The following is a 14,826-nucleotide window of genomic DNA, read 5'->3' as shown; positions in this document are numbered from 1 at the left end:
TCAGGGATTAGTTGTAGTGTGATTTTTAGTGTGAAATTCAAATATATATTTAAAAGAAAGCACGTAATGGGAGAAGGCCCAAATATTACTCTCCCAAGATAAGTTGGCAGTGCATGGGAACATTGTAGTACTTGAGGGCTTAAAAAAAAAAAAAGCATAATTTATAATTTAATGCAACATAGAAGCAGTTAGAATAATTGTGTCTGGATAATTTTATTGTATTTTAAATGTTAATAAACTTTGCATGTAGTGTACTGAAAACAATTGAGAATTTGTGAACAGGGAGTACGTTTTGCTGTGATTTCTTCAAGGTGAGACCCGAGATCTATGAGGGATACTGCCAGATTATCTTGTCTTGAGTGGGTAGTAATATCTCATCAAAACAAAACATAAAAAAACAACAACACGATGCTACCCCCTTAAAGAATCACTAGAGGTCAAACATTGAAAGTGATAGAAACAAGTTTAATTTTTGTAAAAAGTTATAAAATGAATATTGTAAAAAAATAAAGTCTGTAGAGAACTTTGGTTCAGTAACACAAATGAGTGAGACATTAGGTTTGCGGGAGGTGATACACATCGCTTGTGGGAAAAATATTCTTCTGTTACTCAGCTGCTCAGTCAGAAATCACAACTTTACCTTTTTTTTTTTTTTTTTTTTTTTTTATAGCTTATTACGCAATAATTGTCCAAAGCTCAACACACTTCACTCACTAGAACATAGCAACACTCAGGACAGACACAAGATCAAAACATACCAATACAAACATACAATATAAGAACAGCGCTGGCTGACGGGAGGACATCACACGCCACATTAATGTTGCCCTCGGGTGTGTGGTTTTTTACGCACGAGAGGAGGATTTAAAAGTCAAAGCAATTTGATTTGTTTACTCCCCAATCAGTTTCCTTCCTGTTTTTGCTCAGTTTCTTGTTTTAAAGCCGATGTCCCCATTCATTAAAATTAGCTGAAAATAATGAGGTTTTTGGCTACTGTTCAGCTAGGATTTTACTTGTATATATATGGGATTTGCCTGAGGCTGTCTCCCTCTTATTCCTATGCTTTAAGCCACAGAGGTACAGCTCTAACGCATAACTGGCAGGGATCTCTTCTACCAGAATCGTGTTTGTGGTGAGGTTGGCATCTTTACTACGCTGCAGGTGTTCAGCCTGTGGAAAATCAAGATCTTAACCACATCTCTAGTTTCTAACACTGTCTTAAACGTACAAATGGTACAGCGTATTGTGATCAAACACCTAAACTGAAGTGGCGTTGCCTTGCTATTTCTATCACGTGGAATTGTATATGTGGATCTAAACTAGGGAGAGCTTGACATGACTTTGAATTGGTCTTGTGGTAGGTCCAACAGGGCAAACACTTTAAATATATCTTCTGTACAACTGCCAGAGTGTCCCTTCATTCACACATTTCTAAGTTTTCTCCTTTTTGAGCTACAGCAGTTTTTGCTCCATCGAACACTAAGGATAACCAAATCATCAATAGGATCCTGAAATTGCATTACTTGCTAGAGTTTTCTTCTGGACTTTTGAAACCACATACTGGGAGAATTAACAGTTCAAAGCCCTTGATATTTTAATACCTGTGTGATAAGATACAAAATTAAACCCATACACAGTGTTCTTTTTTTACATGGGAAAAAAAATCAAGTTTCCTTCTCATAATTTTATGTTGTTGATTTCAAAAGGAATATGTCAAAATGAGGCAGCTAACCTTGTGTGAGCACAATGCTTACGATTATGGATTCCTTCTAAAACACCAGAGTTGTGAGAAAGCAAATGTCAAAGTTAGTCCTATCAAGACCTATCAATACTCATTTTACTACTGCTTTTTTTAAGCATTCCTATTCTGCTCTTTGACACAGAGCTAATTTCTCATTCCCAAAAGACGTAATTGATTAGCCTTAAACTGTCTGTTGGTAGGCACAATTTCAGTATCGCTCAGACTGGACTTTCTGAGCTGTGGCTCTTCACAACATATTCTGTAATGCATTACAGACAGCAGTTCACAAATATTAAGGGCAATAACTTCCTAAAAGTTAAGACCACTCTTCCCAAATCTTTTCATATTATACTGTTAAGAGGCGTAATGGGTAGCCCGATATTAGACATGACATGCACTAACATTTTAACATTGAGATATACTTGTCTAAAAAAAAGGTAAAGTTAGTGATTTGTTTGTTTGCTTTGTATTCACTCAAGTTTCAACTGTTACACACCCTTGAAGTCATGTTCCCAGCATCATGCAAACAATTTTTATATATAGAAACACATTTTCCACTTTGGCACCATTCAAGAAAAGCTTAAATAAATAAGAAAAGAAAAAACATTTTTAATAAAATGAACTGTAATAAATAACAATAAGTTAATTAAATTTCAATAAATATCTTTTTTTTTAATATATTTAGGAATCTGAATAGATGCATTGCATCAGGTAGTCCTTTTCTCGGCCACAGTGACCAACCTTGGTATGAGTCAAATGTACTGTTAGAGAAGAAGGAGTCTTTATGTAAACTTTAAAATCCATTCAGAGCAGCATAGCCAGGTGTGAGCTAACCGTGACCCTGGAGTCCAACCAGGACATGCTCATAAAGACAGCTCACCTTCATGTCACCATTTCCACCTTAATGCGTCTTTCTCGACAAAAAACAAATAGTTCTTCCCATAGCTCCCTTTCAACACTAGCTCTTCCGATTCCATACCCAGCCAGGTCATCAAAACAAACACAACTGGAATGACGGAGCCTGGCATGTAATGGTGCTGTTTATTTCACTTCTGTGGTGTCTGCTGGCTGTATGTTTTTCTTGTGTATCAAGAATAACACATTACGTGACTAATTGTAACTTTTAGAACACTGTAGCTTTATAATATTGATTTTAATGCCTTTTAGTTCAGTATGTGTATATTTATATATCACAAGGATACCACTGCTAATCATATAAAGTATGTTTTCCTGTTTCAGCTCATTTTTGTTGTGTGATTTATCTGTCCTAAATGAATACGGAATACGGAAGAGTAATCTTATGGGAATGCAATACTTTTTTTTTCATGTAAATAGTGATTCTCTTTTTCTCCAATGCATTCACGCTATGTTTATGAGCATTGAATCTGGCTTCATTGAAATAGAATAGGGCCCATATAGGCCTGCAATGGCCGAAGGAACACTGGAAAAAGAGGCTATGAACTGAGGCTCTCTATTCAGTTTCCCCTTGTATTTCTACATTCTCGGACTGAGGAAACGGTCTTTTTGCCGCTCTGACATTTATTTATTTATGTATTTGTTTGTTTGTTGGTTGGTTGGTTTGAGTGTCAGCCAGCCCGTTTCCAAACCTTGGTCCTGTTTGCAGCCTGGAACCAAGCACCACCTATGAGCCTTGGTTCCATGCTGAGAATACTGCAGGAATGCACCACGTCCCTTCAGTGGGAGCCGGAGTCAGACACAGCCGCACTTCCTGGCGGAATGTTTCTTCAGAGTGTGATAGACCAGGCTGTCGTCTAAGAATGACAGGTCGTCATCGAAGGACGTGGGCCTGCAGCAGGCTGTCTTCACTTTCTCTTTGACCAGCTTTTTGTTTCTCGTGAGGTTTTTAAGTATCAAGTCATACGTGGTCTCTGGGGAGCTGCAGGAGCCACTGCAGTACCTGAAAATTAGCTCCTCTTTGGTCTTGTAACCCAAGTCCAGGTCTGTGACATTTAAGTGTATCTCCTTCAGTATGCAGCCCCGATTCTTTCCCCTGCGGTCTCTGCCGCGCGCTCTCTTAGCGCCAGTGTCTGTGTTTGTTGAGGCTCTCTGCCGACTCCGGTCCTGTTTGCCGTGAGAGGGAACCTCCCATTCCGGTGACCTCTTTAGTCTTTTAATCGTGGCTTGGATAAAATCCACGACATCCTCAAACTCCTCTGGATAAAGCTCTGGTATGTCGTCTGTGTGAAAGAGAAATATCTGTTAATATGTTTTACATTTCAGTGTAGCACATCCCCCAAAAAATGACAGAAAAGCATAATGGAGATTTAGGACCACAGTTTTGAATCTCTCCAAATTATGAGGAAACTGGACAAATGTATATCTGTGCTGGTCCCTTGGGGGAGAAGACAGGGTTTTCCCAGGATCTTTCCATATTAAATTCCAGTAAATTCACCAATATGCAAGAATGCTAATAAGGATACAATAATGGCTCTGGTCTTTCAGACTCTCAGCTCAATATACAATATTCAGCTACTGGAAATGAAATGTATTTGACTGCAGCCTTGCTTTCAAGAAGTTCCCCCTTAGTCACAATAATTCAGAGAAACTATCATTCATTATTGTACTCCAATAACAATAAGTCTCCTTGTAATGCCTTTTATTTCAATACCAAGGATTTTAGCAATGCTTATTAAAAAATAATAGTAAAACTCTTTAGAAGAATTACAATGAGGGAATTGTTATTTAAATGCTGAATTCACATTGAAGTGTTTCTGAAAAGGTAATCTATCATTTCCAATATACCTTCAAAAATACTGAGGTAATTGAAACATTGGAGTTCTTTAATTCACACTCAATGAAATGTGTTTCGGTTTCCTTTGCTTTTGTTGGCATCTAGGTCCCCGCCCCCCCGTCAGTAGTGTGTTCCTTCAAATAGTTTTAGGATTGTTCCCTCCCACTGACTTTAATGTGAGAAATGCATCGAAAGCATTCAAGTACCTGATAGCAGACAAAATTGTTTTCATCTGTCCACTGTGCCTGTAATCTATCAATTTAAGTTTTGCCATTATAGTTGAGGCAGGACAAACAGTACATACATTCATAAACCTGAATACCCATAAGTATATTTAATTAAATGGTTTGCCCTTTGGAAGTTAAATACACTTACACAAAGGACAGTTAAGTTACAAAGGTGTATAAACAAAATATTATAACTGAGAACATTAACTCAAAGTACCTCTTCATGCATAATAATAGTAACAGCATTATTAACCTCTTGTCTAAATGCATGATATATTTTTTTATACTGTTATCCAAATCCCAAGACCTATTTAATTTACAATCAGTTCATACAACACAACCAGAAGCTATAATGTTTTTTCCATTTCTTATCAGCCTTACCATTCAGAGTCTGAATAATGCGCTTGACAATACGAATGTACACTTCCTAACATAAGGACTGCATGTCAAAACCAGCCGAGCAAGCTTGTTCATTTTAGCAAGCTCATGAGTTTGTGGAAAAGCAGTGCTGGTTTTGTTAATATTCCACTTACATGATTGTCTTCAGAGGAAACTATGTGTAAAATGTGCCAGGACAATTACCATGCAGTCCTCAAAATATTATAATTGGCTTTACGAGTAACAGTGAATAATGCAACTTGGTGTAATAGAACATTATAAAAGCTCATGGGCAGCTTACAAGATATAACATTACAAAAAGAAATTCAGACCAAGTTTAGTTTTTGTTTAGTTTTTGTTTAGTTTATCACTGTTTGTGTAGAGTTTGTCCCAGTTATTTTAGTATATGAACAAGATTTATTAAATCTGTCTGATGTTGCCCTAAGGCTATATGCTGTTGCTCTTTGTGAACATCTGGTTGTTATAATAATAAGAAGTATATAAAAAAAAAGCACACTGAATTCCTGTGCCTTAGCTCTTGGGTTAGTTCTGCAGCAGTGTGATCGAAAATGACAGGGCTAAACTGTGCACCCTTAGTCATGCAGCAGCAGGCTTCTTCCACATGACAGTTTTCATCCAGTTTATAAACACTGGGACCCAGGACTGAAAACGCTGACTCACCGAGCTTCCCAACGTGTGGGTTTCTCAGCTTTGGCTATTGTCTGAAAGGTTTATTTCTGCTGTGACGTACTGAAGAGCCTGCATGTCATGAAAATCACAGAAAAAGTGTTTATTTTCATGAAACTGAAGACACAGACACTCCCGAGACTTCAAACTCCAATATAACACCCATTGCCGTAAGAGCTCCAATAATCACTGGTGTACTCATCTCACAAGAAAAAGTATATGATAGCGTGACAATCTCATTGTCATCTCACGATCCAAATTAGGACTGAGCATACCAATCATAAATAGTAAATATCTTGAATATGTTTTTAAAAGTACAAAATAATATTCTAGTATATTTCATCAAGAAGTTCATATAAATCAACAAGATATTAAACTAAACACTAACTGCAAACTGTCTGACCAAGATATCTATATCTTATCAGAATTGTTATTTTCCATTGCAATCGTTAAAAAGGTAGTAGGATTGATACTAGTAGCCTTATTTATGCGAGACAGAATGACTGTGGCAGAGAAAGAGCTGGGAGGTCGCTAGATGTCCTTATCAAATTGTTCATGATGAGGCTATACATAGATTTGGGAAGGTAGCTCTTTGAAATGGGGCTTGGTGGATTTCAGCTGTCTTTCTATCGCAATCCACAGTGAAAAGCAGCAGCATGTGGAATACTGGAAGCATGAAGCCTCTTGGGATATCTGGAAGAGTACACGGACACAAGATTTTTATGCTTTTCATACCAGCGGAGGTTAGCCGCAAGCTAGGAATGTAAACCAGTGAGAAATGTGTCAGGTGCAAGCCAGTCGGCACCTCACATCAAAGTCTTTTTTTCTGTAACGTAAGGGTGACTTTTAAATGATTAATACGTGGCTTGCTTCTATTCCTTGTCAGGAAAGAAAGGAAAAACATTACAGCTATTGTGTGGATCACAGCTCGGTACGAAACTGAGACTTCTGCCAGTGTCACCTGTCTCCCTGCCAGGTGACAGGAAACGCGATCCCATCCAATGCACACAAGGCTAGCCCATTACTCATATATCAGGTTAAACTGTGGGTGATCTGTTTATATATGACCAGGTCTTTGCACAGTTGGGCCCATTGTAGTGTGATATAAAGGACCTACCCATTCAGCATGTTCAAGTAAAAACAGTCCTAACTCCTCAGCTTGGGTTTCCTTGAAACTCAACAAGCAATTATACACAAAAAAAATTAGACCCTGATAATATTTTATTATATGCAAATTTGAGAAAGTCTACAGTGTGTTGATTGTGCTGTATACATATAAATACACACACACACATATAAACCATACTCTAGCAACCATTTCTCCAAAGATTCTGTAGTAATTGTTCATAAAGGTCAAATGATATGCCTATGTATCTATATGCTGACACATGCTTTACAAAGAAAATATCATCTACACCATAAAGAGTTCTTTATCCACAGACACTGCAATATGTGTTGTCTACTCTTATTTATTATAGCTGGATGTTCTTTCACATACAAGGTATACATTGTTCATATTGACATCAAGTGGCAAAGGCATGTCTGTAGTTGTCGTCGATCCTGTAAGTGCTTACACTGTCGGGATCAATAGGCATTGGTATTATCTGATCTGGACCAGTACCACCTCTCTGAAAGGAACATTTCATCCAAGCCACTACTTTGGCATTTAATCCTGATCAGAAATGCGTCTATTATAGATAAACTCTCATTAAGTATACAATTGCTCACCAAAATCATTGATCTTCTTCTGTGTACTTTAGGAGCTCCTCTCTCATTGGTCATAAAGTTCTGTTGTTATTGTTACTGTTTCATCACCAATGTTTCTGGCGTCTTGCATATTTGCCTTAACCATCAATCATATAGTGCCCCTCTGTGAAATGCAACACACAATAATCCAATCCTGCCATTTTAAAGGAAAACTACTCCAACTGAATTATGATAATTTACGTTGCTTACATCTATCCTAACTGAATTACTTTCTCAAATTTCTCAAATGATCTGGAATGGCAAATCAAACATAACAAAACAATAAACCATAAGAAAAATTCCCTACCTTATAGCAAGCAGATTAACCTCATCATCATCTGGCTTTACTGTGATGAGAAGCTACAGATAATATGTGACGTGGAAATTCCTCACCCATTCAGCCATTTAAAAAGACAATCAAACACACACACACACACAATTTGGATGCAGTCTATTCCCATTAAGTTGTTCCAGTAATGTAGGAGATTTCTCAAAACTCATGATTCAATATCCAGCAACTCATGTTTCCATACAATTTTTTTAACTTGCTAACAATGCACTAAATAATGAGTTCAAAACAGGCTTTTGGATATATCAACTCATTTGTTATTTTTATACAGATGTTCAAGCCTACAAATGTCTGTCTGGAATATATTTATATATATTGGAGAAGTTACTCTTTTTCATGTTATTTAGTTTTCCCGCTTATTTAAGCTCCTGTGCAGCGCAGCTTTGACACAAATGTGATGTTACCCACAACCCGCTGGAAGACGTTTGCCTGCTACTATGCTGTTATTGTTCGAAATGCCATAGCTTCAACCCATACAGTACACAGACCAGTAAACCATAACCATAGATGTCTTTCAGAATGAAAATGCAGCGCCTCAAAGTGCAAGCACCAATCTACGTGGCAATATGACGGAGAATTGATCAACAAAGGCAGAATTCACTGCACAGGAAACATCCCTGATGCCCTCACTTAATAACATATAAATGTGTTCCCTTATAAATGAGTCAGTAGGTTTGGTGTTGCTTTTTGAATGGGGTGCTAAATGCTGAGTGAATGCACGTCCTTTCAGTTCAGTGTGCTTGTTGCAACTGACACTGAAAAGAACAGCTCAGTGTCTGTGCTGATGAAGCTTTGTCTTCACCATGACACAAGCGTGACCTTACAAGCACCCAGATCTGTTGAACAGTGATGCGATCTTGAGGTTTAGACTGCAGTCTTCTTAGCTAGATGACTTTAATGTCTTTAAATGCTGACTTCCAGGGATGAAAGGATGAGAAGTTCACCCTTGGCACCACCTAACCCCTATTACTCTCCTGCTGAGTGGGTAGCCAAGTTCAAGACTAAATGGACTGGTCCATTTATCAGGGGGGAATTCACCCTTAACAGTTGGCATAGCAAACTGTGCAAACATCTGTACAAGAAAGAAAGTACTTCTCAGACAACAAAAAATGTAAATAGTATACCAGTCTTAATTATCTAAACATTTCCAAAACAGGCTTGATTGCTTGCAAGTGCATAACATTAGGCTGCCTTATCTTGGGAAAGTAAACTTTGTGCCTTTACAGAAGTACAGTTTTATATAATGTACAGTACTTGTAGGTCTCTTACATTTTTCTAACTTCTAATTTGTCTTCTTTCTAAACATTAAAATGTTGGTTGTTATCTCCCGCTGCTCTGCTGCTCTTGCGTATTTGAAACGTTATTAAATGAAGATGCCATAGAAGTCAGTCCCATATTGAGAGATGACCATTGCCAGGCTTGCCCGTATAACTGGCAAGTTGTGGGGCCAATGTTGCATCTCAGGTTGTCTGGTTAGTCGTTGGCTGCAGTTGCCTGTTGGCACAGACATGAGAGCTGACAGCCAGACCTCCCATTAGTGTGTGTAAAACTAATACAGCTTTAACTCGAGTAGCCTGGCCGTGTTGGGCAGCAGCTGGTTCAGTAGTAGTACGTGGCACCATATTTTTGTCTCCCACTGTGGATCAATTTACTGTTACCTTCCTAATTCCTGTGAGCAATAGAAGTTGTTCACAGCTGCAGCTGTCCAATAGAAAATTATGAGCTGTAAAACTTGTTCTAACCTACACTGCTCAAAAAAATTAAGGGAACACTCCAAGTTCAGAAATTAATGTTAAGTGTTCCCTTATTTTTTTCATATCAATTGTTGAAATTCCTATTGATAGTAATAATAAACCAATTGATTCAAATAATAATAATAATTAAAAACATGGCAATATTAAATTCCTGATAAGTCAATCTGTGGCGCTTGTTTGAAAAAGCATGAAAAGCAAAAGGACAAAGTTAATTTTTTAAAACGTAGTTAAAGTGTAGTTTGGCATTTTCTAGGGCCGTGATAAAGTGAGTTTTTCTAACCCGTTCCTGATTTGGATCCAATCTAATTATGATGTTGCGGTGCAGTGTTGCTGGCACAGAAAGAGTTGGTTTAGCTTTAGTGTCTATTTTTTGGTGCAGCTGGGGCATTAGTGCTGTCGCCTCCAGGCTGTGTATTATGGTCGAACAAACATTACAAACCTAAAGGAATTTTTTGTTTGTTTGCTAAAATGTCAAAAACAAATCTTAGATACAGCTATGAGTCTTCTTTGAAAAACATTGTTGGCAGGACATTTTAATTTAAACATTTGCTGGGGGTAAGTGGAAGCATATATATTTAATGTTAACCATAACCTGTGTTTGGTCCTGCAAACTGCATACCTCTGATAATTACAACTTCTCTTCTTGTAAGCCATCCTCAATGCTTAAGTTTATTGAGTTTCTGGTTATATATTTAGCTTCCAGTAAATCATAGATACTGCAGAATAAATGTGTTGAATCTTTTGTGAATGTACTGTTTGTTTTTCTTTTCAGTCATGATACCGGTTAAAAATTATCTTTACTATGAAAATAGAAATTGATTAATCCACTGTATATTAATATGAATGGATGATTGTGGTGATTAGATATTTCTTATCTGAGTAACATAATTTGCCTGCTAAGCTTGTCTCTTTGGTAAAAGAACGCAGTAAGGCACAGCATCTGACCATCCCAAAACCAGTCCAAAGCTACTACTCATAGACCTTTTTTTCTTTATGTTTCCAGCTCCTGGTATAATTTATGTTTGTATCTATACTGATTTACATTGCAGATATAACTTCTCACATGCCTGCGTTTATTTTCAAATCTAGGATTTGGTGTTTTATAGGAAAAGCCAAGAAGTGCAGACTATCTTAAGACTAAAGTCACCCATAACTGGAGATGAACTCTGCCCACAACTTCTCCATATACTCAGCTCACAAATGGCTAAATACTTTGAAATTAGTTATGTGCAATATGATATAAATTAAAAATGAACCATTGTAAATGAAGGGTGTAATTTGACAGTGAGCACGTTTTAATAACAACAACAATAATAATAATAATAATAATAATAATAATAATAATAATAATAATAATAATAATAAAAACAACAATAATAATTATTATTAATAATACATTTTATTCTCCCAATGGTAAAGATAAAATTCACTTACACTCTTCTTCAAGCGAGGCCTCCAGGCTGACAGATCCGGATTCAGACCCGTCCAGTGGAGAAGGAGCGACACTCCGCTGCTCCAGAGACTCGGACCTTTTCCCTGCCTGCCAGTTGTTGAAGAGGGGACTTGTGGAGACGGCATTCAGCAGCAACAAACACATGGCCAAGACATCCCATAACTTCATTTTAGAGTAAATTCCTATGAAGGAACCTGAAAAAGACAATAATAATAATACACATTATTCGTAAGTCGTTTGTAGTCTATATACATGCTCCTACAGTGCGCCTTGTAAGTGCTTTCCAAACCTGATAATTGTTATAATGTACACACCTTAAGGCGTACAAACACATGCAAATACATACCAACCTTTTGATGTTCATACCTTTTAAAGACTATACTTAGCAATAACACAATCTTAAAACTCAATGTGTACATGTGAAATGTGTGCTTTTTCAATTGCAGACCTGAGTCGTTTTTTGGAGGAGCTGCTGCGCCTGCTCTTTCATCCCAACACAGAGGCAAAACCCAAATTGGAGGTGAGTGTCTGGGGATCCAGTCGAGAACGGAAGTGATTACGCCTAATTATCTTTAAACACACCCTGTCTAATAGATCAAGTCCAACTTTAAAACATATTTTAAAGCAATAGAAGGTGTAGCATTAAAAGTATGCCTGCGGATACGTCTAAAAATGAGAGCCATCCACTCAGTGTCGCAATAAGTCCCCCCCACATCACACCGCGCCCTGGTTCCACAGGTGACCCACCCACGCACAGGACCCCACGGCACCCTGCTCAGGCTCTGCTGCAATTCGGGTTTATCCAGCCTATACTGCTTTGTTGTAAACACTTGTTAACCATTACTGGCAAATACGGCTAACATTACTAATAATAGTAATAATAATACAAATAGAAAAATTAAATGTACCCGAATGAATAACATGGAGGCAATGAAGTAAATAAATGCATTATTTAATAATAATAATAATAATAATAATAATAATAATAATAATAATAATCTATCAATATATAATTAAAAAAAAATGCCACATCATCCATGTCATCAAGAATCAAGGGTTGTTTATCTCTACATCTCTTCCAGTATACATTCCGACTTGCATTGAAATACTCTAGCAATGTTGGCTATCTATCCGTCTGATGTAATGCACTATTATCAGGTGGATAGAGAGCCAACAAGTATAATTAAGTAAATGACATGCCGTTGAAAGGGAAGACAGAAGTATTAGATGATTAGAAATATAACCGGTAAGTCCATTGGAAATGAGGTCCGGTTACCAAATACATGTCAACGTGGCCTTGTTTAAGTTATCTAGCGCAGAGCAGACATGAAGGGTTAAAAGTCACACCTGCACTGTCAGTTCTCACGGTGGGGCTCCGCATCCAGCGCCCACCGGACTGTGACATCACACAGCTGTGCACACGGGAGGCACCGCAGAGCCCCTGCTGCACATGTGTGGGTGAGGACATTTCAAGGGGCCTGCATTTTTGAGTCTCTCTCCCAATATTAAAAATAAATCGAATCAAGCCAAAATGACAACACAAAATGTAATATTTGAGTTCAAATGAAACTGTATACGTTAGAGGAATGCCTGCCACAGACTGTATTATCGTATTCCACGTTAAAGAAAAAGTGTCAGCTATCCAGCATGCATAATAATAACATCACAGTGGATTTAGGGCACAGTCACAAGAATAATTACACGCAAGAATAATTGCAGCTGAGGTAGTCAGAAGTGTGTGAACCAAAAAGCTCAACCTTGCTGTACATACACACCCACACACCCAAACGCACATGTTTATAACCAGAACAAAAATGTCACTTAAAATATTTATGTATCATAGCATTATATATATATATATATATATATATATATATATATATATATGGTTATTTTCCGTATACGATGTTTTCACCAACAAAGATAATATTTATTATGATTATGATTATTATTATTAACAACCGCAACAACAACAAGAATAATACAAATACAAACTACGCTTTTAATTTCAATGACTCTCCTCTTTCAACATCTCCGCTAACTTTGTTTTATGGAAAACACACAAAAACACCAACAGGAATAGTAATAGTAGTAGTAGTAGTAGTATAGCCAATATCGTGGCTTATATTTTTTGGAAGCTGGTTCTTTATTAAACGTTTTTCAGCAGCCAAAAAGCAATGGCCAAAGCAGGAATAACAAAGGCGTTTGGATACATGGAAATCCTGAAGACAGACATACATTCGCCAGATGGTGTCGGTGAACCCCGTGTTTGGCATGGTGAAATTACAGAGAAATGTCAGTGGGGCAAAACAATATCAGTGTTCAAATGTGCAAGAATTGTAAATTGGAGAGTATCATAATGTATCATAATCGCATTGTTTGTGTGCAGAAATACGACGTTTTCTCTTCGCTTTTTAAAAGGCATTACGTGGATTCAATTTTATATTGATCTGACCTAGGATGCGCCAAACATAAAAAGGCAGAAAAATACTTTTATAACCATAGTAATGTAGTCTGCAGGTGCTTCCATTCAGTCACAACATGATGCGTAATTGTGTTCAAAAAAGCAGTTGCGCTTTAAACAAGTTTTTAGTTTTTACATTGTTGTTTTCTTGTCTGAAGTGACAGCATCTGCATCTTTAAACACCCACGTAACAACGAGAACACATTACCTGTTATATATGCATATCTGAAATAAAACGCTTGGTTAAAAATACGTTTAAAAGTAAACATGCCTGGGCAATATCTGTTACTCCCCATGTCCAAAACTCACCTTGTGTTTGGTCTGAGCAGACCCGTTTGGAGCATGGATTGGAAAACGCACCGAGAGACGCATTTAATTCTTCCAAATCGGACGCAACGAATGTGTCCGGAGAGAGAAAAGAAAAACAACAAATCTGTAATCTTCTTTATTGTCCACCCCAACACTGCGCAAAGGAAACCTGCACTCCTGACTCCTATCACTTCCTGCAGAGATTGCGCGCAGATCCACAGGTACCCGGGCGCTTGGAGACCCAGCTCTCCAAACTCAGTGGCAGGAGAAGTGGATGCTGAGATCCTGAGAAACCTGAGCGATTTCCACCATCAGCAACTGCAAGGAGTCAAATGAAGACATCAGGGCTCCTGTAACAGCAGCTGGCCGAGATAGCTTGGGCATAAAAAAAAAAAAAAAAAAAAAACAGCTGAGAAATGGGAACCAGGCGGTAGTGGAGTTAAGACGCACAGTTCTCAAAAAGAAGAAGAAGCATAGAAGAAAAAGAGGGAAACCCACGCGTCACCCAGCAATATTAGTTCCCATTGGAATGCGTGACACAGAATGGATCCAGGCTGCGTTAAGGTATCTCCTGATAACGTGAGAGCAGCGCTTTCAATCCCGGACTCTGGTCCCGGGTTTAAATGCTGGAAACAGATGTGCATTACAGATGTGCCGCTGGCTGCACACAGCGCCAACTCTTTGCCAGGGGATGAGTTACAGGCACATGGATTTATAGGTTAGAGCCGCTGACGTTGGTGTCCAAGTCCCTCCCGATTCGCTCCCACATCTCAACACAAACTGTACCTCTGCGCAACCCCGCTGCCTTTCCAATGCGTAGCCACGGATTTCGGATGTCTCCCCTCAGCATGCCTTGTATTAGATGCCCATCAATGCGGAAGGCTGCAGATAGTTGGCTAGCCTTCTTATCCATTGCTACTCCAGCATTGCTCATGAGTGGGAGCAAATACAATAATGTGTAATCTT

The 14,826-nt window shown here is 38.1% G+C and overlaps 1 protein-coding gene across 1 annotated transcript; it reads right to left on the bottom strand.

Annotated features, from left to right (window-relative positions):
- Positions 1-444: 444 nt before the first annotated feature.
- Positions 445-14,536, bottom strand: LOC136755517 (glial cell line-derived neurotrophic factor-like). Its single transcript, XM_066712173.1, has 3 exons — positions 13,861-14,536; positions 11,069-11,281; positions 445-3,939 (listed from the first exon to the last, which is right to left on the bottom strand). Exons 2-3 carry the CDS (start codon positions 11,253-11,255, stop codon positions 3,452-3,454), a joined length of 675 nt encoding a protein of 224 aa, XP_066568270.1. The 5' UTR covers positions 11,256-11,281; positions 13,861-14,536; the 3' UTR covers positions 445-3,451.
- Between the last annotated feature and the right edge of the window lie 290 nt (positions 14,537-14,826).

The sequence above is a fragment of the Amia ocellicauda genome, chromosome 8 (assembly GCF_036373705.1).
Source record: "Amia ocellicauda isolate fAmiCal2 chromosome 8, fAmiCal2.hap1, whole genome shotgun sequence".
Taxonomy (NCBI): domain Eukaryota; kingdom Metazoa; phylum Chordata; class Actinopteri; order Amiiformes; family Amiidae; genus Amia; species Amia ocellicauda.
The sequence above is the reverse complement of the archived record's forward strand: the minus strand, read 5'-3'. Positions and strand labels throughout refer to the sequence as shown.

Bases quoted from the DNA above. Each gene is read 5' to 3' on its own strand.
- LOC136755517 (XM_066712173.1), bottom strand. From the start codon at position 11,255: ATGAAGTTATGGGATGTCTTGGCCATGTGTTTGTTGCTGCTGAATGCC. The intron at 3,940-11,068 runs GTAAGTGAATTT...TCTTTCACACAG, and splicing joins GGCCTCGCTTGAAGAAGAGT to ACGACATACCAGAGCTTTAT.